We start from the raw sequence: 26,723 nt of genomic DNA on the forward strand, positions 1-26,723 counted from the left end.
CCCATCACCAAGTCAGACATAGAAGCTACTTATCTTTACAAATTAAATGCCTTTATTTTTGCTCCTTCTGCAACACGTGAGAAATGGCAGTGACCTTGGCAATAGGCTTAGTGTCTCTGTCCCATTCAGAAGCCAGAATTTCAACATACCTGATGAATCTTTTTCCAAAGTGAAAGAGATGGTTGCTAGCCCGTGCTGTAACCTAGAGGGCATCAGAGTCAGCATTGGACAAGGTAGCTAGTTGCCTGACCCCTTGTCTGGGGCTAAAACTTGTTTGCCTGAGTAAAGGGACATCAGTCCTAGGATTTCTCCACATTATCTTCTTTTTTTTTTGGTTTGTCGAGACAGGGTTTCTCTGTGTAACAGTCCTGACTGTCCTGGAACTCCCTTTGTAGACCAGGCTGGCCTGGAACTCGGAGATCGGCCTGCCTGCCTCCCAAGTGCTGGGATTAAAGGCATGCATCACCACCGCCTGGCTGTATCTTGTTTTGAGGTGGCCAGAAAATTGCTCTTGAGTTGTCCCTAAGTAGTACTCTAAGGCAGACCTAGTGGCTCTTTATGGTCATGGATTCCAAGAAAGCTGCCCTTGGAAGCTCTTGAGAGAGACATATCAAGCATCATGTTCAAGTTGTGGCTCACACGGCCATCACAGAGGCTGAGTGAGCGGTCACCCAGGGAGGAGGGTCCCAGCTCATTCCATTCCCGTGGGGTAAGTGACTAGAAGGTAACAGCACCCGGGTCAGCCAATGCCTGTGAGAAATGACCGAGAAAATGTCTTTAGTACTGAGTTCTTAGTTGTCCTTCCTGTGCAAGCACACATCAAACACAAAGATGGGAGTTCTATTCTCTATCTGAATCTGTCTGAGAACATATCCTCTGGGGTTTGCTGGGAGGTGGTGGTGCAAGAGAGGCCAAGCAGATCTCTTGAGTTCCAAGACAGCCAAGGCTACACAGAAAGGCTACCCTGTCTCAAAAAAAAAAAAAAAAAAAGAAAGAAAGCCATGTGGTGGTGGCGCATGCCTTTAATCCTAGCACTCGGGAGGCAGAGCCAGGCGGATCTCTGTGAGTTCGAGGCCAGCCTGGACTACCAAGTGAGTTCCAGGAAAGGTGCAAAGCTACACAGAGAAACCCTGTCTCAAAAAACAAAAACAAAAAAAAAAAAAAAGAGCATGTGATGTTAGGGAAGTTGTATGTGGGGGGCGGGGCTTAAGAAGTTTGCACATACTCTTCTGTAGGTATGGGCTTCTCAATTCTAGTCACTTATTTTTGTTTCAAGATAGGATGTCACTGTGTAGCCCAGGCTGGCTGTGAATTACTGATCCTACTGCCCTGGTCTCTGAAGTGCTGGAATTACAGGTGTGGGCTGCCATACCCAGCCCAGTCTTTTAAGCAGGCACACTGGTGGGTGCAATAAATGTAATGAGGATGAGGCAGAGAGAAAGGAAAGTACTCTATTCACCTCACTGTTACTCTTTCAGTAACTGTCAGGGATGAGATGGGGTGAGGGAGACAAGGTCATCAAACCCCTGATATTCCTGCCTGTGACTTCCAAGTGCTGGGATTAGATGTGCACAAGCGTGCCTGGCCTAGTAGTTTGCAGTTTGAAAAATGGTTTTCTCTAGTCTCTTGGACTGAACAGATCTAGCCTCATACTGTTGTAGGACCTCTGCAACATGTAGGTTACCCCAGTCTCTCACATTGTTGGCTTGAACTCCAGATATACTGTACTGCCATACAAGTAAAAGATCACTCGTGACTACATCCTACCTATATGCCCTTTCCTAACAACTGCTTTCTCAGTACGCTTCTGTAGTCGTCTTGAACATCATCTCAAACCACAGTTTGAAGGATTTTAGAGGTAGCTCAGCAGCTGAGAGTACTTGTTGCTCCTGTAGAGGAGCCGGGTTTGATTCCTAGCAGCCACATAACTTATAACCATCTACAATTCCAGTCCCAAAGGATCCAACCAGTGCCCTTTCCTGATGACCTCAGGCACCAAGCATACACATGATGTGCATACAACAAATACTTCCTTGAATTTGTAGTTTTAGCCTCAGGCCCCGATGGTTCAAATAAAATGGTTATTCCTATTCCTGAGGATGAAACCTCATTCCAAACTCCCAGTGGCACTAGCCACATTCTCTGCTTCTGTGAACAGACCATTTTCCTTGTCATGGGAGTTTGGTTCCAAGCACTGTCTGTCTTTACCTTCAGCCAATTACAATCTTTGCTTCTGGGTATGGACCATCTTCCCCATCACAAAGTTCTGTTGCATAGCACTGCTCTCTGTCTTTACTTTACCTTCCTGTATCCACACCTAGGAACACCTTCCAGTTGTCCAAGCAGCCGTAGTTGTAAGGATTCCTAAATACCTAGAGACAAGGAAAATACATTTCTACAGACCTCTTCTACTTAATCTCCTTGTCATCTTGGAGATAAGGATAGAGTTCCAGTAATCAAAATTATAACTTTTTATGTTATCTGTCTGCTGGTTGTGATGATCCATGCCTTTGATGCCAGCACTCTGGAGGTAGACAGCCAGACTGTCTGGAGAATTCCAGGCCAGCCAGGACCACATAATGAGACCCAGCTTAAACAAACCAAAGAAACAACAAAAAACCTAGGAACTTGTCTAGTCAGCCCTAATCATGGCCTGTTTATTAGATGTAGGATCAGTTACCCACCTGCTCACCCAAGTCCCCTCTTCCCCACTCACTCTGCCCTTGGCCTGTAACCGACGTCTCTCCTTCTTGTTGATATGCCTTTCGATGCTAGTCTCACCCCGACTGATGAGAACAGCATGCCATATGGTTAGGGCACCAAGAGCCAGTGCCACAGAACTAAGAAAAGAGACAAAAATGGATAGAAATTAGAAGCTAGAAAACGGTGGGAAATGGAGCTTGTGGTTATGACTGGCTCATAGCCTCTCTGCCTCACTTATCTCCTCATATATGGCCTAGGTGAACATGTATTCTACCTCTTAAAGATCTATTGAAGTAAGCTGGAAAAAATTGGTATGGGAAGGAAGATGGGAAAATGAGTACTACTGAGAAAAATGTAGATTTTCTTAAAATGCCCATACTTAGAAAATAGTGGAGGGGCTGGAGATGTGGTTAAGTAGTTAGGAGCACTGGCTGATCTTCCAGAGGACATGGGTTCAATTCCCAGCACCCACATGGTGGCTCACAACTGTCTAACTCTAGTTCCATGCGACAGGACACCAATTTGCAAAACACCAATGCATATAAAGTAAAAATAAATTAAAAAAAAAAAAAAAAAAAAGATGATGTAGGGCTGGAGAGATGGATAAACGGTTAAGAGCACTGACTGTTCTTACAGAGGACCCAGGTTCAATTCCCAGCACCCACATGGCAGCTCACAGCTATCTGTAACTCCAGTTCCAGGAGACCCAACACCTGTGGCAAAACACTAATGCACATTAAAAAAACAAAAACAAAATAATAGAGGGCTAGGTATGGTAGTACACACCTTTAATCCCAGCACTAGGGAGGCAGAAGCAGGCAGATCTCTGAGTTCAAGGCCAGCCTGGTCTACAGAGTGAGTCCCAGGATAGTCAGGGCTACACAGAGAAACCCTGTCTCCAAGCGGGGGGGGGGGGGGGGGGGGGGGGGGGGGAGTAGTGAAGGATCATACAAGCATAAGAGGTTGGATTGGGGATTGGCAGAAATTCATACTTCAACTCTGCAACTTCTAGCTATACATCATAGGACAAATCCCTTTACTCTAAGTTTTCAATTTCCCTTCTTAGTAAATGGAGTCACCTGTTCTGTGGTTAAGAATCAATAAAACAAGAGCTTAACTTACTTTGGCACATAAAAAGCATGATTGTATTAATAACCAGAAATGCTATATCCTTACTGTTCTCTGCCCCAAAATACTGAAGAGAAGCACTCTTTGCCAGCCTCCGTTAGACTAGGACAATGGCAGTTTACCCAGTGCTACATCTTCCCTGTGTGTGGGTACCTACAAATGTTTCCCTCCCTTAAAACTACCAAAACTGAGTTAAATACCTGCACAGGAACCAGAGGTAGACAAGACTCTTGTGAGTTATTCTTTCTTGAAAAGAGAAGGTAGGTGGTGGAGTCTGCTGGTAAGTCTACAAAAGAAAACAGCAAAGCCTGGCTCCCTTGCTCTGTCAGTCTCCAGCAACTGCCACCGGAGCCCCAAGCACCTACAGGCAGGAACTAATATAAAACTAGGCAGATAAAAATGGGGATTAAAGCCACAGAGGAAACCAGACCAGCAGCCAGATGGGTGGACCAAGCCCAGTGGCACCATCACATGAACAGACAGTAGGTAGAGCAGGTCTGCACAAGATAGCCAAGCACAAAAGGAGCTAACTGAGCTTGTAGGTTGACAGCAGTAATGGGACTCCAGGGGAAGCCATTCTCTCTAGCCAACCACATTTCCTTCTCTGTGTGGCTACATCCACAAGAGAGATCTATACCTGGCATGGACTAACCAGGGGTGTATGCTGTGAAAAAACAACAGGAGCACAATATACAAGTCCAAGAAGTGCCCAGAGTAAGGGGTCCTAAAAGGAATGGGGAGGGGAAACGATCCTGAAGCTGCGGGCCTAGCGTGGTGTCTACCCCTGGAACCCCATTACACAGACTAACATAGACCCCTTGCTGCTCAGGCCATCCTGAAGGCAGAGTCCAGCCAGGCTCAGCCCAAAGAAGTGTTAATGGGATAGATGACTTAGAACTGCCATACCAGAGACTTGTAGTTTGCCCCCAGACCACTTAGTCTGCCATGACAGCTTCCTTAGAAACTGGTCTGGTCTGGCAGGTAGACTGTAAGTAAACTAGCAGGCCCTTTCACCTAAGTAACTCTTAAACCCCCAGGCCTGAGCAACAGGAGGCAGTGGCATGGAGACTGCCCACCTGGTTGGCAACTGCCTGTAGTTTGTTCTTGTCAAGCTGTTTCATTTTCTAAGGGGATGGAAAACAGTGCTGGTTATACTCTTGGGCCACTAAGACAGGGAACTACCAACCCAATCATTGGGGAAAGGGTTCTGTTCTATTGAGTTTCTCTCTTCCTAGCCATGGGCTCACCTCGATGGCAGCATAAGCCTCCCGGAAAAGGTCCCAACTTCCGTAGCTACAGTAGACACAGCCCAGAGTCATGAAAAAGCAGAAAGAGAAGAAGTAGCGATGGTTATAGTGGCCCACACAATTGTTTAGCCAGGCTGGTGGAGGAATGATTAAGGACAAGATCAAATATAATTTGGGGGTGTCCAAGCCCCTACAGCTCATCCTTAGTTCATGGCATCACCCAAGCACAAAGGCAAGAAAATAGAGGACAGTTTCCCAAGGTTAAGGTAAAAATTGTCTAAGCTTTTCAGAGCTTTCAGATTCCACCAAGAAATCTTAACCACCTGCAAATATTCAGCCTAACTCAGGTTAGCCAGACTTCTGCATGGAAAGACAAAACAGGACCCACAGTTTTATCTGGTGCCTCCAGCCACAGAGGCCCAAACACCTTTTGATTCTCCACAAAAGACCTGCCAGAAAATTCCTTTCTCCTACAAGATCCATTCTAGAAAGAATGTAAACATTCTGCTCCCCACAAAAGATGGTAAGCCCCCAACAATGCCTCTCTCCCACTAACTTCTCATGAGCCAGTATGCTCTAGAGATTAATGCTAGTTAGAAAGCCTTGATTGTGACTATGAACCCTGTGCAGTGAGTGAGTGCTCTGCGGGTAAAAACGACGTCTTGGCTGGGTCTTGGGCTGAAGAGAGCAAAAGGATACGGCAGTGATGATCCATCTTCAGCACACACCTGTGGGGACGGACACACGCTCGGTTACGGTGGCCAAGGATCTGAGATGTCAGTGACAATCCTTTCCTACTAGGACCAGCATCTTGCTGAGATGGAGAGACACAGACTCTGATGACAGTCAGGCCTTCCTTCAAACCCAGTTCTGTTGTTTATTGGCTAGGTGACAAGGAAACATCTCGTCACCTCAGTTTGTACAAGTAGCAATAATGCCTCACTCACAGGATCGTCCTGAAGACTAGGTGTCAGCAGATGGGAAGCACAGTGCCTAGATCTTAATAGGTACTCTGATACACAACTAGTTCCAGGGCCCGGTTTTGCCTTAGGGTTACAGCAAGAGGGCCTCAGATGAGGTTTATAGCAAAGCTAAGACCCACCTATTACAGATGCTGCAGTGGTGTGTTCGGGCTGGTTTGGGGTAAATGCACTTCTTACAGATGGAGACGGTAGCAATGTCATTCCTGCCCTGTGCAAATTGAGAAGACCATCTTGACCACTGTAGCACCACAAGACTTCTGTCCCAAAAGATTGCAAGTCACTCTCCCTCCCATTAATGGAACTGGCTACCATAGCGTGCAACTCTGCTCCTCCCCATTCCCCAGTGGGGTCCCACCTGGGGTGGGTATCCAGGAGGAGTGGTGATGGCCTGGTAGTAATGGAAGACGATGAGGATCAGATTCCAGTGACTATAGAAGAAATGCCAGCAGAGTCGTGGGACTGAGTAGGTTCGAAGGATGAGGGGCAGGACACACAGATAAGCAATGGCCACAATGGACCCAGTCAGCACGATCACCAGCACCACAAACACCTGCCAACACCAGTGAGGTCAAGAAGACACCATGAGAGAGCTATACCCATCAAGACTCAGGAACTTCCCTGGGCATGGCAGGTTGGCTTCCAAAGCTTAGTGTGAACCCATCAGAAATACCCTCTTCCCCCAAAACATCCCCTCTCCTGGGCTCCCTGGGCATCATCACTTACCACTCCGAACCAGCGGATCACATTGTCCACCAGCCAGTAGATAGGCTCAAAGGCAGCATCAACAGCAGTATCACTGCCTCCAAAGGAATTGTAGAGCAGGGAGCGCAGGCAAACCTTGCCATAACGCCAGCGCTGTACCAGGCCCCGGAGCAGAGGTGGGCAGCGACGCCTGTAACCCAGGAGCAGAAGGAGACGCAGACAGAGGCGGGCTGGGCCCAACAACAGACTCCGCTGGCCCCGCATGGCTCCTAGGAGAAAGTATATATATATATATATATATATAAGGATCCAGCCTGAGCCCTGTCCCACCTTACCCAAATGAGAAGGCTCAAAATATCAACTTAGAGGACTTCTCAAGACTAAGGCCTAATTAGGATATTAGGCTAGTCCTCAGCTGTGGAAAGACAAAAAGGTCACTTTTCTACAGAATTTCTAATGTCACTGTGCCAACCATATTACAGGAGATAGGGACTGAAGGTTCTGAGGCTATAAAAGTAGTAGTTACATTACACTACAAGATTATGCAGCAAATCCCAGGTAATTTACACCTGAACGGCCACAGTAAAAAGAGAAATAGTTGGCTCCAAGTCAGAGGCGTTCTTTTGTGTGTGTACAGCACATGTGTAGAGGCCAGAACCGGGTATCAGGTGTCTCTTCCCTAGTTACTCTCCACATACTTTTTTTAAAAATTTATTTTATTTTATGAACGCTTGCTTGCATGTATGTACATGTGCCATGTGTATGCTTGGTGCCCAGAAGCCAGAAGAGGGTGTCAGATCCCTTGGAGCTGAAGTTACAGATGGCTGTGAATTGCCATATATGTGCTGAGTCTTTTGCATGAATATCAAGTGTTGGGCTGGGCATGGTGACATGTACCTTTAATCCTAGCACTTGGGATGCAAAAGCAGGAGATCTCAAAGTTCAAAGCTAACCTGGTCTACAGGGCAAGCTCCAGGACAGCCAGAGCTACACAGAGAAACCTGTCTTGAAAAACAAAAATAGTAACAGTAATAATAATAAACAGCGCCAGATGGCGGCAGCGATGCATGCCTTTAATCCCAGCACTTGGGAGGCAGAGCCAGGCGGATCTCTGTGGGTTCGAGGCCAGCTCCAAAACTACAGGGAGAAACCCTGTCTCGAGGGAAAACAAAATGAACAGCAACAAGTATTCTTACTGCTGATCCATCTCTTTCAGCTAACACTACACCTATCCCTGTCACATACATACACCTCTTATTTTTGAGACAGGGTTTTCACTAAACCTCAAACTCACCAATTCAGCTCACAAGCTCCAGGGACCCACCTGTCTCTGCCTCTCCAGCACTAGGATTAGAGACAGACACAGGGCTGGAGAGATGGCTCAGAGGTTAAGAGCACTGCTTGCTCTTCCAAAGGTCCTGAGTTCAATTCCCAGCAACCACATGGTGGCTCACAGCCATCTGTAATGAGGTCTGGTGCCCTCTTCTGGCCTGCAGGGATATGTGCATCAGAACACTGTATACATAATAAATAAATAAATCTAAAAAAAAAAGCCTTTGGCAGTCACACAGCTTTTAAAAAAAAAAAAAAAAAAAAAAGAGAGACAGACATACTTGTCTTTTCACATGAGTTGTATGGGATCAAACTTAGGTCACCAGGCTTGTGGAGTCATACTTTAACAGCTAAGCCAGCTCCCCAGCTCCCTGCGGGGGTTTTGTTGTTTTGGTTTGTTTGTTTGTTTACTTGTTTGTTTTGGAGAAATCTGTCTAGACAGACCATGGAGTAAAGCTTAACCAACATAAACAAAGCTGCCCCCCCCCCCCATATCTTCCTAAGGCACTGAGGCAGGGATGGGGATGGAGTTCCAAGGATCTCCTGCTTGCTCTGGTATACACAGGATACTGAATCTGGAACTCTCCTGATCCTATCCAAGTGTTCCTAATCCATCTGGGCTGAGGTTATAGGCCAGCCAGATGACATGATTCCTTGTTCCCCGTTAGGACAGTCAGCCACCACTTGCATGACATAAGATACTCTGTCTCCAGTTCCACTCCCAGCCCTAAGCCAGGATTATAGCAATCAAGGTAACTTCAGGTATTCAGAGCGTAAGACAAGTGGTAAGAGGGAGCTGCCCCCTTGGGAGCTTTTCCAGGTCTTCTCTGATTAAGCAGCACTTCTGTGACTGATGCTCTCGGCCCCAAGCTTCCCAAGCACCTTCCTGGCTCTCAGCACTCTCCATGGCTCCTCTTAATGTGCCTCCATCTCTGCACTGGGCCCAAGCAATGAACACAACTGTGGACCCGGAGACTCCCAGACTTTCTACAATAGTCTCCTTAGCTGCCTAAACTAATGTTTCATCGCTGGACAGGGAATAGTGCTTTGTCCTCAGCAACCCCACTGACTTATTTAACAGGCAGCTCATAACCCAGCAGAAACCGGACTCGGTTACTCTGCTGTGGAGATGGGTTTCAGTTCAGTAACTGGAGTAATGGACTCTTCTTGCACCCCGGTTCATCCCCACAAAAGGCTTTTCAAAGAAAATAGTTAATTATTTCCTTCCACAAGCTTGGGAACCAAAAGGTGAAGAGAAACCCTGCAAAAAAGGCCTTTAAGAAAACTGAAGCCTAGTGGGGAGAGACCTATGGACACTGCACCAGGGGAAGAAACTGGCCTTCCACCCCTCCCGAGAAGCCGGAAGAATCAACAGGAAATGTAGAAAAGGAAAACTGAGGCTGGCAGTGGTGGTGCATTCCTTTAATCCCAGCACTCAGGAGGCAGAGTGAGTTTCAGAACAGCAAGGGCCACACAGAGAAACCCTGTCTGCTCTCCCCTCCTCCACAAAAAAAAAAAAGGAAAAGGAAAAGGAAAAATGGAAAGCATCATACTTACACCATCTTTGAGTTGGACTGCTATTACTTAGACTCATGATTTGGAAAATCATGAATTTTATAGCTGGCCACAACCAAGTATAAGAGTGGGATGGATGGGGGCTGGAGAGATGGCTCAGCGGTTAGGAGCACTGGCTGCTCTTCCAGAGGACCCAGGTTCAATTCCCAGCACCCACATGGCAGCTCACAACTATCTGTAACTCCTGTTCCAGGGGATTCAACACTCTCACACAGACATATATGTAGGCAAAACACCAATGTACATAAAATACAAATAAATAAATTTAAAAAAAGAAGTCTTCAGAGACCTTCTTTTTAAAAAAAAAAAAAATGGGATGGAGCTAACTGTCCCACAGGAGTGTACCACTGCACATTCTCTCTTTAGGAGTAATGGAGAGTGTTCTAGTTGCTGAAATACTTTTTATAATGATGGTATGCAAAACTCAGATACTTCCCTAATTCGTAATAAATGCAAATTATATGTCACCTAAGAGCTATTATGATTAGTCTTAAAAAAATCCTCAAAAAGCTGAGCATGGTAATGCATGCCTTTAATCCCAGCACTCAGGAGGCAGAGGCAGGTGGATCTCTGCTAGTTTGAGGCCAGCCTGGTCTACAGAATGAGTTCCAGGACAGCCAGGGCTGTTACACAGAGAAATCCTGTCTCGAAAAACAAAAAATAAAATAAAAATCCTAAAAACTGAGGTGTATGTACACCTGGAGGCAAGAGGATCAGAAGGTCAAAATCACCCTTGGCTACAGAGCCAGTTAGCGGCCAGCATGAATACATGAGACCATGTCTTAAAAAAAAAAAATCAGGGCTGGAGAGATGGCTCAGAGGTTAAGCTGTTCTTTCAGAGGTTCTGAGTTCGATTCCCAGCAACCACATGGTGGCTCACAACCATCTGTAATGGGATCTGGTGCCTCTTCTGACGTGCACATATACAGGCAGAACACTGTATACATAATAAATAAATCTTTAAAAAAAAAAGTTTAAAAAAAACCTTAGAAAATCAGATTGTCAGTCACCTCCTGCATTCTGGATTCTGCATGAAACGCCTACTTCAAAGGCTACATCTATTTGTATCCTATTTAGGGTACAGTTCTTTCCCAAAGTAGTCCCAGTTACCTCTTTCTCTAAACCTTAAATTTTTTTTTGTTTTAGGGTTTCTCTATGTAACAGCCCTAGCTATCCTGGAACTCACCGAGATGTAACTGTGTTTGCCTCCTGAGTGCTGGAATTAAAGGCGTGCATCACCATGCCTGGCCCAAACTTTATTTTTTTTAATACATACAAATGCATATCTGCACATATCTGTACATACATACACATACACATACACATACACACACACACATGTTAAATCAAATGCTTATAAACATCTTAGCATAATACCTGACTCATAGAAGCATTCAATAAATACCTGTTGTTGAATGAATGACCTGGACAGACACAAAACTGGAAAGGCTGGTCAGCTCTACAGGAGCCAGCAAGGGCACTCTTGCCAATGTGACAACACCAAAGTATTTGCAGCTCTCATTCTTTCTGATTAGTAAAGAAATAGAACCGTTATTAGAACCGTAGCACTAAAGAGCAATAATACATTTTAGAGGGCAAATCAAACCAGAAACCAAACATGTATGTGGAAAGCTGATCATGTAAAGTTGAAAGATGCTGATTAAATTTGAGTGAACAAAATGTAAGACCAGGCCCCTATCCTCACTTTAGCTAGTGGGATATGGGGATATGAGGATGCTAGGAAAGGATGTATTGTTCATAGGCCAAAAGTGAAACAGAGGTTTGACCTCAGGAAATACAGAAAAGACAAAAATTTTAAATCATGGCAAGAGGGCATGGATGACCTCAGAGTGAATGGGCAAGCACAGTCCCTTCAAACCCTTAATAGTGCCACCCCTCAGTAGTTCCCACAGGTCACAGTGGCCATCTGCCACCAGCTTAGAGATTAGCAGGCAACAGCACTCCCCTAAATCACCATCTGTGTCCCAAAAAAGCCTAATAGGCAGAGAGGGAAGGGGAGAAAAGAATAAATTCCAAAGCCAACAGATGAAACCGCAATCAAAGTCATGGCAAATTTCATCTGCACAAAAAAATGCTTGCTCCCCTGACCTCTGCCACCTCAAGCTGATGTCAGACTCAGACATCAATAAATCACAATATTCTATTTATGAAGACTTCTTTCCCTGCTAACATGCTAAAAAGAAAGGAAGAAGGAAAAGGAGTGGAAATGTTAGCCGGGAGCTGCTCATTCACAGTTAAGGAGGGGCCCACACTCTAAAACATCTGCCTGCAAGGAAAGAATCTGTGGTTTTACCAAACCGGAAAAAGGTTGTTTCTAAGAGCAGCGGAGTCTAGCTATGATGGGCTCAGGTTAAAAAATAGTCTTAGGCTTGTGCTGTCTCGAATTATCTTCGAGACTTTGGACAAGCCAAACCCTGTCTCGGGATCTGAGTCTCCAAACCAATGAAATGGGCAAGTTGGAGCGGCAGATCGGGGCTGAGGTGCGCTGGGGCGCAGGAGGGCACAAGCACGCAGGTCGGCGCGTGGAGAGAACAGGAACTTGAACTTAAAGGCCTGGACACCTGACACTCGGGTGGGAAGCAAGCGCCGCGCCTTCGCCCTTACCTGCCTCCTGCCAGCTTCTCACTCAGCCAAATTCAGTCCAGTCGCCCTGCCCGCCGCTCAGTGTCCCCAGCTCCAGCTCGAGGCCCGGGACGGGCCAATCTCAGTCTGACCCACCATGGCCCGCAGCCCGCAGCACCAGGCAGCGGACCGGGTCCCGCCGCCGGCCCATCATCAAGCTGCGCAGGCGCGAGTCCCGGAGCCCGCAAAGGTTCGCCCAGAGGTCTGTCCCGGGGCAGCCTGGGAAATGGAGTCACTCTCACAGCGCGCGGTCAAAGGCACCAATCGCTGCACGTGTTACTGCGGGGCCGCTCCTCTAGTTAACCAATGCACACTCGGCTTCGTTTTCATCCGGGTTTTGGACAGAGGCAAGCATGGCACCACCTGTGAGATATTGCATCCCCGGTAAGTGAACGGTCTCTGTACGCGGTCCCATGCTGCGTGACAACCAGCTTCTGGGTGCCCGTGGTTGATGCAGCATTTCTTCTGCAGGCGAACGTCTGTGTAACTTGGAGGAAGGCAGCCCCGGTAGCGGCACCTACACCCGGCACGGCTACATCTTTTCGTCGCTGGCCGGCTGCCTGACGAAGACCAGCGAGAATGGCGCGGTAAAGGAAGCGGTTACCCAGCGCGCGTTCTCCCTCAGACTGCCACTGAGTTCTGGTCCTTGGGCACAGGCACTGCGGACGCGTCTTTGGTGCCTCAGCAGCAGAGCGCTTTGGGGTCTCCCATCTCTCCCAGCTGTGATCCCAACGCTGTGCTAAAGCACAGCCGCTGCACACCAGCTATGCTAATCTGACTTGGTTGAGGATGCCCTCGCAGAAGGACGGAGGGGTAGGGGGGATGCAAATTGAGAGTAGCCCAGCCATCAGAGAGCTTCTTCTGGTCCTGCATCTCGACTATCCCTACACCTTGAAGTGGTTCAACTTGCCCCCACCTCTGTGACATCAGTGTCATGCTAGCGATTTTCAGTGTCTTAATGCTCTAAGCTCTCTCTTGCCTCGAAGCCTATGCACGTGCCGTCTATGTGGAACACACTCCTGCTCAGCCCATGTAACTAACTGCTTTTAAATAGCCTCGATAGGTAGTCGGGGTTTTTGTTTGTTTGTTTGTTTGTTTGTTTTTCCCTCGTAGAAGCCCTTCTAGACCCACTGGTTGAAAAAATGGGTTTTTGGTGGGAGTAGGATTGTTATGCCCAAGAATCTTCCTCTAGAGTACTTATTTAAATATGTTACTCTTGATTACATTTACCTCACTATAGTCTTACCCATCTAGACTTTTAAGTGTAGCCATGCATAGTGAGTGGTACACGACTGTATTCTGTCTGTCTGTTTATCGACTCAGTAGGTTTCTCTTGAGCACTTTCATGTGTCTTGCACAGTGCTCCTGGGGCCGGGCTACATGTGTCCTGCACAGTGCTATTGGCTACTGGGGATATAATCACGAGCCAAACACACTTAGGAGGCACAGGCACAAATCATAAACAAATGCACAATATGTTTTGCTTGGAAATAGGATGTCTTCAAAAGAATTGCACAGTACAGTGAGAATATGTAACAGGCTTTATGACCGTTATTCTAGATAGTGAAAATAATATTTAGGTTGAATCATCTTTAGGATAAGTAGAGGTGGAGGAGACTGTGATTCTGACATAAAGAGTGGGTTAAACACTGGACTATTGAATTATAACCTGTTCAATTCAAATCTATGTTTAAGCTATCTATGTATTATTTCTCCTGCAGTTATACATAAAATGTTTCTACATTCACAAAAAAGGACAAATACTATAAAATTGTATTACATGAAATATGGAACATACACATTCATAGAGACAGAAAGATCAGACGTTATCTCAATATGGAGAAGAAAGGAATATAGAGCAATTATTTCCTAAGTACAGAATTTCTGTTTTGTGTGATGGAAAAGCCCCACAAATGGACAGTAGTGTCAGGACATAATATCATGAATGTAATAAATCAATACAATTAATGTAATTAATGAATACCATAAATATAGTTACTGAATGAATACTGCGAATGCAATCAATGAATACCACAAATGTAATTAATAACATGAGTGTAATTAATGAATATCATGAGTGTAATTAATTAAAAAAAAGAATGGGTTAAACAAACGGTTTGAATTAGGAAGAAATTAATAAGGTGGGGAAACAGCACAGAGCAAGAGAGCTACTGCTTTTTTTGTTCAAAGACAAGACTCAGTTACATTAATTGCCATTATGCCGTGTTCAAGAGAAAACTCAGACTGTTCCTTTAGATGGGAAAAAAACAAGAATTACCATTCTATAGCATCTTATTGTAAATCCTATCTTGTGCATTAAAAAGTAAAAATAAGCAGAATAACTGGGGGAAAGGATCAAGATATCCATAAGGAATATGATTGTATACCAAGAAATTCCAAGAGCATCTTCAAAAATTTAGAACTAATCAGAAATGTTCATATGAAATCTGGCAGCCTAACTCTAATGCTCTCTTGTCTATTTCCTAAGCTTTTTGTTGTTGTTGTTGTTGTTGTTGTTGTTGTTATTATTGTTGTTGTTTGAGACAGGGTTTCTCTGTGTGGCTTTGCGCCTTTCCTGGAACTCGCTTTGTAGACCAGGCTGGCCTCGAACTCACAGAGATCCGCCTGCCTCTGCCTCCCCAGTGCTGGGATTAAAGGCGTGCGCCACCACCGCCCGACAGCTTTTTATTTATTTATTTTATGTATATGAGTGACCTGTCTACAGGTACATCAGAAGAGGGTATCAGATCCCATTACAGATGGTTGTGAACCACCACATGGTTACTGGGAATTGAACTCAGGACCTCTGAAAGAGCAGCCAGCGCTCTTAACCGCTGAGCCATCTCTCCAACCCCTAAGTTTTGTTTTGTTTTGTTTTGTTTTTAATTTGTTAAAATTACTAATGTCCTCTGCTATGGGTTACAAGTATAACTATAGTGTGCCTGCCCTTGTGACCCCACCATTCTAAGACGATTCTGTATTATTCGAAAACTGCCGTTATCTTTACCCAGCACTTACTTAACCAGTGCATCAACTTGTTTACTCTCTTCATAGCTTCCTGTGGTGTCTGTGATGAGAGAAACAGAGTCCCAGCTACTTCCAGATGTGGGTGCTGTTGTCACCTGTAAGGTGAGTTGATCTGAATCTTTGTGCTTAGGCTAAAGCACAACTGCTGTGTTCCACTATTTAATACAGAAGTCACTAGCTAGATGGAGCTATTTGAGTGTATAAGTGTTAAAAGTTCATTTTCAGAGACAGGCATGATGGCTCACGACTTTAAGAGGCAGAGGCAGGTGAATTTGAGGCCAGCCTGGTCTGCACATCGAGTTCCAGGACAGCCAGGGCTACAAAGAGAAACCCTGTCTCCAAAAAAAAAAAAAAAAAAAAAAAGAAAGCAAGAAAGAAAAATTCGTTTTCAGCCTAGTGTGGTGATTCACATGTATAATTTAAGGATTTAGGAAACTTGAACAGTAGTTCAAGACCAGAATGGGCTACAGAGGGAGACCTGGAGTCCAACACTAGCCACATTTTAAGTACTCAGTAGTAAGCTGTGGTTAATGACTGCCATATTGGTTGGCACATGGCAGCTTGGCCTGTCTGGGACATTTCTTGGTTGATGTTTAATATGAGAGGGCCGAGATCATCGTGGGCAGTGCCCCCACTAGGTGGGTGGTCCTGGGTTGTATAAGAAAACAGGCTTGGCAAGCAAGCCATGAAGAGCCAGTGAGCATCGTCCTCCCAACCTCTGCTTCAGTCCTGACTCCAGGTTGCTGCAGTTCTAAAAAGTGAGAAAGGAAGGCTTGTTTTATTTATTTTGTTTAAAGGAAGTTTCACTGGACTCTGTTGGTCTGAAGATTTCCAGGATCAAGACAGATAAATTCACACATCTAGTTTTTTGCCTGGATTATAGCTTACTTGGTAGATTGCTTACTTAGCATGAATGAGGTGGAGGGGTTCTCAACCCTGCGGCACCAATAAACTGGGCTGTGTACACCTATAAATACAGTGCTCAGGGGCTGGAGACATGGCTCAGTGGTTAAGAGGACTGGCTGCTCTTCCAAAGGTTCTGAGTTCAATTCCCAGCACCCACATGGCAGCTCACAACTGTCTGCAACTCCTATACAGGAGGATCTGACACCCTCATACAGACATACGTACATGCAGGCAATGCATATAAAATACAAATAATTATTTAAAAAAAAAATAGAAGCCAGCCTAAGCTCTACCATCTCAAAGAATTCATAGTTCTTCTCACTGAGCTAAGTTTCTGCTCGTGTATGGGAATAGGGTGTCCTTTTTTCTTTTTCCTTGAAAGAAAGTTTTGTTCTGTAATCCTGGATACCCTGGAGCTCACTATATAGCCCAGGGTTGACCTCAGACTTGGTGAGGCAATCCTCCTGCCTCCACCTCCAAAATGTTGGGATTATGGATTCATATCACCATGCCTGTGTTATAAAATGCTGAGCTAAGAACTTAGGTCTTTGTGTAGACAAGTATTCTACCAGCTGAGCTCTATACTCAGCCCTAGGGGATTTGACAGGAGGTACAAATTAATGCTCTATGTGCCAAGTGCCTATAATGTTCAGTATATTCCCTCATCTCCATCTTCTACCAATTTATTTATAGTTTATAACTTTCTATCATTCGCCTTCCCTCCTTATCTCCTCCCTCGCTTCCCCCATCTCTCCCAGGTCTTATAGAGCCCAAGTGGCCTCAGACTTACAGTGTAACAGAGGATGACTATTTATTGATCCTCTTGTCTCCATCTCCTAAATGCTGGGATTATAGGTGTGTACCACCTTGCACAGCATCATTCTTCTCTCTTTATAAACTATTACAGAAAAAAAAATTGTGTTATTCTGAAAATATTGCAGAGGCACAATGACCTCAATGTCAGGTATTAATTAAAATGTAGATTTAAGTTCCATCCACAGACCGGCTTTCTTAGTAAGGACTGGTATGGATTTGTTACCATATATTGTATATTTGTGTAAGATTTAATAGGCTTTTTGTTATTATTGTTGTCTTATTAAATTTTGAGCCAGATGGTGGTGGTGAGCATCTTTAATCCTAGCACTCAGGAAGCAGAGGCAGGTGGATCTCTGTCAGGTCTACAGAGCTAGTTCCAAGACAGACAAGGCTACACAAAGAAATTCTGCCTCTACCCTACCCCCATCGTCCCACCTGCTCCCCCCCCCAAAAAAAAAAAAAAACAGTTGTCTTGCTAAGTTGTTGAGGCTGCTGTGTACACTTGCTATGTAGACCAAGCTGGTTTCAATCTTGAGACCCTCCTGTTTCAGGATCTGTTATAACTTGGATTGTATTCTAGACATTCACCACCACACCACATCTAATTTAGGCTTGGATACTTTTTTAAGATCACTACTGCATATTCTCATTTGATTCCCATAATAACACTATCAGGTAGCCACTGTGGCTTTTAGCCCACAGATACTTCTTAGACAGAGATAAATAGGTGCTAACTTACTTAAATTGGCTGGATAAATGGCTCTCGGGTTAAGAGCACTTGCTGCTTTTTCAGACACCCACTTTGAGCAGCTCACAGTTGCCTGTGACTTCAGCTTCTAGGGGATGGATATAACACTTCTAGCCTCCATGGGCACATGCACTCAGATGCACATGCCCACATACAGACACACACATACATACAATTTTTTGAAATGAAATGAAGGGCTGGAGATATGGCTTAGTGGTTAAGAGCACTTGTTGCTCTTGCAGAGGACCTAGGTTCAGCTCCCAGTACCCACATGGTAGTTCACAACCATCTATAACTCCAGTTCTAGGAGATCCAATCCCCACCTTCTGACCTCTGGACACAGGGCGCACAGGTGGTACACATATATACATGCAGGCAAAACGCTCATTTCATAAGATAAAATAAATCTAAAACCAAAACCGAACAAAAACCTACTTAATCTACTTAGTAGGGTTAATTGGACTAAAATCCTAGTAATTCTTGTTTCCTGCTCTAGTTCTTTGAATAACCAGTAGCTGATCCTTTGATGCTGATCCTGTCTCTGTTCCCTAGGTCTCTAGCATCAACTCACGTTTTGCCAAAGTACACATCTTGTATGTGGGGTCCACACCACTAAAAAACGCTTTTCGAGGAACTATCCGGTAAGATGTGTGTTTGTGTTTGCCTCAGCACCAGGAGTAAGGCAAGGATAGTGGGGAAAACTGTCATTTGTGGAGCAATTACAGCTCTTTTTCCTGCCCACTTAAGTCTCTTCGAATGCTTTGCTTATTGCCATTTATCCAGAGAAAATGTTATATGAGCAACAAGAAATGAAAAATGTTGGTAATAAAAGAGGATTTTAAAGAGAACAAAAGGGGGCTGGTGATACATCTCAGTTGATGGAGAAGCCCCAGATTAGATCCTCAAGAATGACATAATTCAAATGTGGTGATGCTTGCATGGATGAGAAGTTCAAGATAATTGTAGGCTATATAGCAAGTTCAAGGCCAACCTGGGCTGCACAAGATCCTGTCTCAAAAAGGACTGAAGAAAGCTGTAGACTAGCAATGTCAGGATAAGCCAGACCAAACACCGTAGAAGCCTCTTAGGAAGTGCTTTCATGTGCTTTTGTCTTAGTATTTTGTTCGATGTATATGTGCTGACCCACATACTACAGCACACATGTAAAGGTCAGGATAATTTTGTAAAGTCAATTCTCTCTTTCCATCTTGATGTGGGTTCCAGAAACTGCGGGGCAGCTACCCACCAACCCCACAGTTCCCCAGAGTTTTCTTGAGTGAGAGCAGCAGGAAATATTAGATAGAAGGATTTAGATTGTGGAGATAATACAGGAGAGGGCCTGGAACCTATTCCAACGGGCCCTGACTGTCTCTGCCCTAAGGTATTTATAGAGACGCCAAGGGGTGGAGCAAAAGACCTCCCCCGCAGCCCAGCCAAGTACAGACCATCTCAGACACCTGCACTCAAGCCCGTGGTCCTAATCATCCTCTCTATGCAGACCTGCTGGGTAAAGCCACTAGGAACCTGAAAACGGGCTCCCACAAGAAACTTAGCTGATCATCAGGCTTAGACAGCAAGCATCTTTAGCCCCTGAGCCATCTTGCCCAGCCACGTTTTTATTCTTCCTTCCTTCCTTCCTTCCTTCCTTCCTTCCTTCCTTCCTTCCTTTCTTTCTTTCTTTCTTTCTTTATTTTGGTTTTTCAAGACAATGTTTCTCTGTGTAGCTCTAGCTGTCCCACTCTGTAGACCAGGCTGGCCTCGAACTCACAGAGATTCACCTGCCTCTGCCTCCCTGAGTGGGTGATTAAAGGCATGTGCCACCACCGCCCAGCCTTTATTTTAATTTATTGTTTATTTTATTTTAATATTTAGCCTTGAACACAGAAATTTGCCTGCCTCTGCTTCCCATGTGCTAGGATTAAAGACATGCACTACGACGTAATTTTTATTCTTTAATATTGATTGAACTCAAGGTTATAAGAAAATTTTGTGGAGGGGCTGGAGAGATAGCTCAGCAGTTAAGCGTACTTGCTAAGAGTCAGGAATGGTGGTGCACGCCTTTGATCCCACTGCCGGGGTCCAACCTCGACTCCGGTTCAGGTCCTGAGGTGGGAAGGGGTGCCAGAGCCAGGAAATTCTGACCATCAGGAGGATTGCACTCAAGTGGCCCCAAATAGCTTGAGCCATCTTTATTTATACTTTAACAGAGTTTTTCCTACCAGGGTTACATGAACAGCTTTATTATTGTCTTCTATTTTTGACTTTAGGATATACATCATAATTTAAGGAATACATCGTGATAATCACAAAAGCCCCCATTGTTCCCCTTTGTGCTTCCCCAAATATACCTTCCCACCCCTTCATAACCTTATTGTAGACACGGAGGTCAGCATTGCTGCAGGCTTAACTAAATATGGAGCCACACACTCCTGCTCTGCAGCACTTATGTCCAGCTGGCAGCTACCTGTGGTTACAAAGTTAAAAAGTAATAGACATGAGCAGAGTGCTTTAAGGACAACAATATTCAAACCCAAAGAGTTCCTTCATGTCTGCAAAATATGCTTTTATACAGTTCCCTTTCTACAGGAGGGTCCCATGTCTCAATCTCTCTGTAAAAGGCAGACTTTGATAAGGCACTCTTTCCCATCTCACTATACCGTACTTCTTCCACCAACAGAAGCTCCTGTGTATGGTAAAGATGGAGCCACATTTTACATTGCATTTTCCCTATTGGCTCATACTAGATCCTATCATTGATTCTGTAGGCTTGGTGTCCAGGGAACTTACTGTCAGCAGTTGGCACTATGTGTATTCCTGAGGCTTTTCCCCTCTTCTGTGTGTGCATGCCCTGCTCTCCTTTCCAGAACTGTGAGACGTAGTTAATGTTCCAAGTGCTGTTTTCTCATATGTACCTGTCTCTATTGAGTCAGGAAAGTTCCCAGGATTAGGACTTGTAGTTAGTAATTCAGGAGAAGAGATTTGAGAAGCATTAGCCCCCTGCTGAAACTTTGGGGGAACATTTGAGAAAGAACAGAGTTTCCAGGGGAAATTACAGCTGTTTCATGTATGACTGAAAAGGTAAAACTAAAAACTGCCCAAAGAATCACCAATATGAGAGAGAAAAGAGCCTGCAAGCTGCATAAATTTTGCAAATTCCTATGCTGTCCTGTGGACTACTGGTCCTTGCCAAGTGAGAGTCTGTTTCCACAGGTGCCTTGCCCTGAGGAAACCCACTGGACAGTATGCTGATCCGAGACTAGGCTTCGGGCTCCCAACGTCCTAGCACTCAGGAGGCAGAGGCAGACAGATCTCTATGAGTTTGAGCCCAGCCTGGTCTACAAAGCAAGTTCCAGGACAGCCAGGGCTGTTATACAGAGAAACCCTGTCTCAAAAAAAAAAAAAAAAAAAAAGAGTACTTGTTGCTCTTATAGAGGACCCAGGTTCAATTCCCAGCACACACACACGGTAGCTTCAGTTCTAGAGGACCAAACAGGCATGCATGTAATGCACATATGTGCCCACAGGCAAAAAGTTCATACATAAAGAGTAAATAAATAAATAAAAAAAAAAAATAGAAAAACTTTGTGGGTGAAATGGCAGATTGTCGTGTGGCTTCTTTGAAAAGAAACGATTATGCAATTAGTATAGTATAGGTGAAATGTTTTAATTTTTTTTTTTGACAAAAATCCTATAGTTGGACTGTCCTTAAATTTCCATATTCGTAGCCACGAATAACCTTGAATTTCTGATAATGCTTTTCCATTGTCAAGAGTTATCAAAACTATTGTTCTGTATTGTCCAAGAAAGGGTATATGTTTTATTATTTCCTAGGAATCAATGGGTAATTCTTTCTCACAGATAACTAATCGTTCTTTTTTTTTTTTTTTTTTAAATAAATATAGCAAGGAAGATATCCGAGCAACTGAAAAAGACAAGGTTGAAGATTGGTGGTTTGGGTGTTTGTTTTTGTGGGGTTTTTTCTGTTTTTGTTTTCCTATGACTTCAAGAATTTTGCTTTAGCTGTGCGGGGGGTGGTGTGCATTCCTTTAATCCCAGCACTTGGAGGTAGAGCAGGTGGATCTCTGTGAGTTCAAGGCCAGCCAGGGCTGTTACAAAGACAAACTTTGTCTTGGAAAAAAGAAAAAAAGAATTTGGCTCTAAAAAGTATTATCCCCAGAACTGGATAAATGACTTGAACATTTAAGAACATTTGCTGTTTGTCCGGAGCAACCATGTTCTGTTCCCAGCACTCACACAGTGGCTCACAACACCCTGTTATTTCAGTTTTAGGGGATCTGATACCCTATTCTGGCCTCCATTGGCACCTGCATACATGTGGTACACATAACATACATTTATGATAAATAAATCTAAAATATAGATGGATGGATGGATGGATGGATGGATGGATGGATGGATGGATGGGTGGGTGGGTGGGTAGGTGGACGGTAGCCAGGTGTGGTGGTGCATGCTCACCTTTAACTCCAGCATTCAGGAGGCAGAGGCAGGCAGACCTCTTGAGTTTGAGGCCATTCTAGCCTACATAATGAGTTCTAGCTCAGCCAGGACTTTAAAGGAAGAACTTGTCTCAAAACAAACAAACAAGGAAGGAATTATTATCCCAGGGAATTTCAGAAATCCATAAGAATGTAGATTCTAAGGAAATTTAATACATTTCTTGCTATAACATATGAAATTCATATCACCCTCCCTTTCTTCCCATACAAGATTTTTTCACTCAGTTGACCAAAATGGTTAGGCTCTTATTATCGCTAAAATTATTATCTAATCATTGTGGCACGTCTTTAATTTCAGCTCAGAGGAAGCAGAGGCAGGTAGATGGACCCTGTGCATGTAAGGCAGGCCTGGTCTACATAAGTTCCAGGTTAACTAGGGCTACATAGAAAGACCCTCTCCAAAAAATAATAAATAATTAAAAGGTATTATTAGGCTAGGCAGATGGGCAAGTGCCTGCTGGGCAAGCATAAGGACCTAAGTTTAGATCCCTAGTCACCATGTAAAAAGTGGGGCACAAATGTATGTGTATAACCCAAGTGCTAGGGTGGAGAATATGGAACAGGAGGAACAGTAAGAGACCCTGTCTGAAAAAATAAGGTGGAACCAAGCATAGTGGAGCACGACATTAATCCCAGCCCTTGAGAGGCAGAGGCAGGCAGATCTCTGAGTTCAAGATCAGCCTGGTCGAGATAGAAAGTTAAGGACAGCCGGTGCTATAGAGAAAGACTGTGTCAAAAATAGAATAAGGTGGGGAGTCACCAAGAAAACCTGATGTCAGCTCTGACCTCAACGCAAGTGCACATCCTTGTACATGAGTGTATGTGCTCCACACATACAAACTATTGTCGTGAGATAAGAGCTTGCCATTATCGCCCAGGCTGGCCTTGAAAGTTGGTGTTTATTCATTACTCCTCAGATGCTCCTTAGGCTTCCTGGCCCAGTTATACTACCTTTGTATAAATCAGATTCCCAATCAAGTTACTAAATTCAAATTCTTTTATTAATATGATGATACTGAAACAATGAACATTTGAATTGACATAATGATGGCACCTCTGCCCTGGGATTAGAAAATAATAGCCTGGCTCTACTGGGTGGTTAGTAATTTCATGTAGACCTAATTCATATCTTTTATTCCTGTTTGTTTTTTGTAGGTTGAAATTTACAAGAGTTTCCGCCCGGGTGACATAGTTTTGGCCAAAGTTGTATCCTTTATTCCATTAGCTTTCTGGTTTTTTGTCACAGGAAGAAACGAAACCAGGCACAGTGGCACATTATGTAATCCTAGCAAGCACCTGGGAGGTGAAGGCAGGAGGATCAGGAGTTCAAGGCCAGCCTGGGATACATAAGACCTTGTGTCAAAAAAGAAAACAGCCGGGCGGTGGTGGCACACACCTTTAATCCCAGCACTCGGGAGGCAGAGCCAGGTGGATCTCTGTGAGTTCGAGGCCAGCCTGGGCTACCAAGTGAGTTCCAGGAAAAGGCGCAAAGCTGCACAGAGAAACCCTGTCTCGAAAAACCAAAAAAAAAAAAAAAGAAAAGAAAAGAAAACAAAAACAAAAGTTAAGGCAGTGGTAGCACACACCTTTTTAATCCCAGCACTCGGGAGGCAGAGGCAGGCCCATCTCTGAGTTCAAGAACAGCCTGGTCTACAGAGTGAATTCCAGGACTGCCAGGACTACACAGAGAAACCTTGTCTTGAAAAACCAAAAAAAGTATAAAAAACGGGAAGTGAAGCGGCCTAAGGCAACAGCGTGTGGAGCTCCTCTTTTCCTTCACTGGTGCTGTGTGACTAGATCTCCCTCGGTGACGCACAGTCCAATTACCTGCTGACCACTGCTGAAAATGAGTTAGGGGTGGTGGTAGCCCACAGTGAATCAGGTAAGTTGTTCCTGCTCCCTAGTCCGTTTCCCTGGGAACCGTGGTTGTCTAAGAAGGAACAGGGACACACATACTTACATGTGATACAGAAAATAATATTTTGATAATTATAGGTATCACCATGGTGGGTCCCATAGAATTTTAACACCTAGTGCTAAGATGTAGCTTAATGGGAGAGCACTTCCTTAGCATTCACGCAACCCTGGGTCCAGTCCCAAGCCACCAAGAAATCACAAGATAATGTCACCTAGTGATGTAGCTAGCTGTCTTAGTATGTGTTGAGTTACACACTGATGTTTGCCCAGTGTTGGAATCTTACTTCTCAGAGCATGTCCCCACTGTTGAACAACACATAGCTAAGTAAGTAAGTAAGGTTAGCGTGATTCCCCTAAGTGTCAGAGAATAGGTAACTGCCTCCATATAACATGGAATAAAAGAGGCTTCTTTATTTTTCCTTAAGTGAAACTTTTTCCCTTAATGCTGGGGGTGAAACCCATGGTCTTTCATATGCTAAGCAGGCATTCTACAGCTGAACCACGTTTCCATGTCTAGCTGAAAAGAAAAAAAGCCTCAGAGAATATTTGGAGTCACACCTCCAACACTAGCTTTTGTCTTTTTCCTTCTAGGTGTCCAGATGGTTCCCATCAGCTGGTGTGAGATGCAGTGCCCTAAGACCCACACTAAAGAATTCCGGAAAGTGGCCAGAGTGCAGCCTGAGTTTTTACAAACCTAAGCACACTTTACCCCAGTGACAGTCAACTCTTTCCAAGAGTACTAGTATGAAAGAACATCAAGATGCCATGGTCTTTATTAAGGTACCTGCAGTCAGCTCACAACCACCTCTTAAAAAATCTGCCAGAAATACATTCATGTTGTAACGAGCACCCAAGGCCCATGCAGCCGAGACAGGAAGATTGTTAGTTCCCAAGTTTGAGAACAGCGTGGGCTAGTAAGACTCTTTCAACCAAAAATATAAAAAAGAAAATGTACTCCATTTGAAACACTATTCTTGAGAAACAGTGATTTTTATTCTCTTGGCTGGTGAATCTTATTTAAAGACATTCAGCAAACAAAACCATGTTATATTGGAAATAGCTTATGCCTTTATAAATATGTATATATGTATTTTGCTATGACTGGGGGGAAAAAACATGCTTTTTATTGGTTAGTGGTGTGATTTTCTTATTTCTTACTTACTGTGTGTTTTATGAGACCAGGCCCAGCTTTTTCATGTGGATGCTTGGGATTTTAACTCAGGTGCTCAGGTTGGACAGCATTGCCCTGATCTCTTAAACCATCTCCACAGCCCCCATTCACTGTTTAGAAGGTGAACTTGCAGTGAACTCTCTCACTGTGTTTTTCTCATTGTGTTGTATTTGATGTGCACCACATGCGCCCCTGGAGGCCAGAAGTGGATTTACAAGAGTTTGTGAGCCCCCAAAGTACTCTTAATCACTGAGCCATCTTTCCAGCCACCAGTCTCTCCCACTTTTTGTTTTGTTTTGATTTTTGAGACAAGGTCTGATTACAGTGTATAGACCAGGCTGGCCTCACTCACAGAGATCTACCTGCCAAGTACTGGGATTAAAGTCATACACTACCACACGCAGCCTCCAATCTCACTGTGTGTCTGTGTGTGTGTGTGTGTGTGTGTGTGTGTGTGTGTGTGTGTGTGTGTTTGTCTGTATCTGTGTCCGTGTGTCCCAAGTGCTGCTTCATCCTAGGTGCCAGCCATTGGGTCAAGTACTTTATTCATATAAACCCCTCAGTAACACACATTATGCTTAGTGAAAACTATTGGGCATGTGTGGTGATTAAAATTGCACATGAGTAGTTCTGAAAATGTTTGCTAAACTTAGTATTATTGTGACAAAGGTATCCTGGGAACTGTTAACTCTGAATTGACCATAGAGACATTGCTACCTTGTGAGAGGGTCAAAGGAGGTTCGGGAACAAGACCAAAAGCAATTGTGAAGACACTGGGTAAGTGTGAAGGTCCTCCATACAGAGAGCACCCTGGCAAATGCAGAACCAGAAATCAAGGCCGAAGTTTGGAGGAGGAAATAATAGCTATGAATTAAGCGTGAAGAGATTGCACATGGATGGCTCTTGTTGACATGTTCAGGAACCTGTAAGCTCAGTGTTTTGTCAGTGGTGGAGGTGAGCTCTGGATTGAGGCTCACCTGGTTTTGTAATCTCTAGTTGTCAACTTTCAGCCGATTAGTATGTTTTGTTTTATTAGTGTGTGAGTCTGTGCTATGTGTATGAGTGTAGGCACGTGTGTGGAGGTCAGAGGATAGCTTTTGGGAATGAGTTGTCTTACCTAACCTTAGTTTTGATTCGATTAGATGGGCTTTAACTTTTTTTTTCTAATTAGATTATATGTGCACAAGTATGTGCCATAGCACATATGACGCAGCGAGTGTATGGAGGTCAAGGACACCTTGTAGGGTCAGTTCTCTCCTCCCACCTTTCTGTGGGTTCAAGATGAAGCTCAGGCCATCTCACTGGCCC

General features: G+C 44.4%; 2 protein-coding genes across 5 annotated transcripts; one reads left to right on the forward strand and one right to left on the reverse strand.

Moving 5' to 3' along the window:
* Positions 1 to 29: 29 nt before the first annotated feature.
* On the reverse strand, positions 30 to 12,503 carry Zdhhc16 (zinc finger DHHC-type palmitoyltransferase 16). 4 transcript variants are annotated; one of them, XM_059258009.1, is made up of 12 exons: positions 12,296 to 12,501; positions 11,076 to 11,197; positions 6,785 to 7,032; positions 6,417 to 6,611; positions 6,181 to 6,269; positions 5,778 to 5,806; positions 5,079 to 5,212; positions 4,908 to 4,955; positions 4,032 to 4,117; positions 2,717 to 2,840; positions 2,302 to 2,372; positions 30 to 750 (listed from the first exon to the last, which is right to left on the reverse strand). In XM_059258009.1, the coding sequence occupies exons 3-12, from the start codon at positions 7,025 to 7,027 to the stop codon at positions 636 to 638; spliced, it is 1,134 nt and encodes a 377-aa protein (XP_059113992.1). In that variant the 5' UTR covers positions 7,028 to 7,032; positions 11,076 to 11,197; positions 12,296 to 12,501; the 3' UTR covers positions 30 to 635. The 4 variants fall into 4 exon arrangements, with proteins under 4 accessions (XP_059113992.1, XP_059114006.1, XP_059113996.1 ...); XM_059258023.1 differs by lacking the exon at positions 6,417 to 6,611 and having other exon boundaries at positions 12,296 to 12,503; XM_059258013.1 differs by lacking the exon at positions 4,908 to 4,955 and having other exon boundaries at positions 12,296 to 12,499.
* A 66-nt stretch (positions 12,504 to 12,569) lies between these two features.
* Exosc1 (exosome component 1) lies at positions 12,570 to 25,814 on the forward strand. The gene is made up of 8 exons (XM_059258073.1): positions 12,570 to 12,697; positions 12,785 to 12,900; positions 15,368 to 15,442; positions 18,363 to 18,451; positions 21,713 to 21,746; positions 23,483 to 23,533; positions 24,125 to 24,209; positions 24,836 to 25,814. Exons 1-8 carry the CDS (start codon positions 12,667 to 12,669, stop codon positions 24,940 to 24,942), a joined length of 588 nt encoding a protein of 195 aa, XP_059114056.1. The 5' UTR covers positions 12,570 to 12,666; the 3' UTR covers positions 24,943 to 25,814.
* Positions 25,815 to 26,723: the final 909 nt, after the last annotated feature.

This window comes from Peromyscus eremicus, chromosome 1, assembly GCF_949786415.1.
Source record: "Peromyscus eremicus chromosome 1, PerEre_H2_v1, whole genome shotgun sequence".
Lineage (NCBI taxonomy): Eukaryota > Metazoa > Chordata > Mammalia > Rodentia > Cricetidae > Peromyscus > Peromyscus eremicus.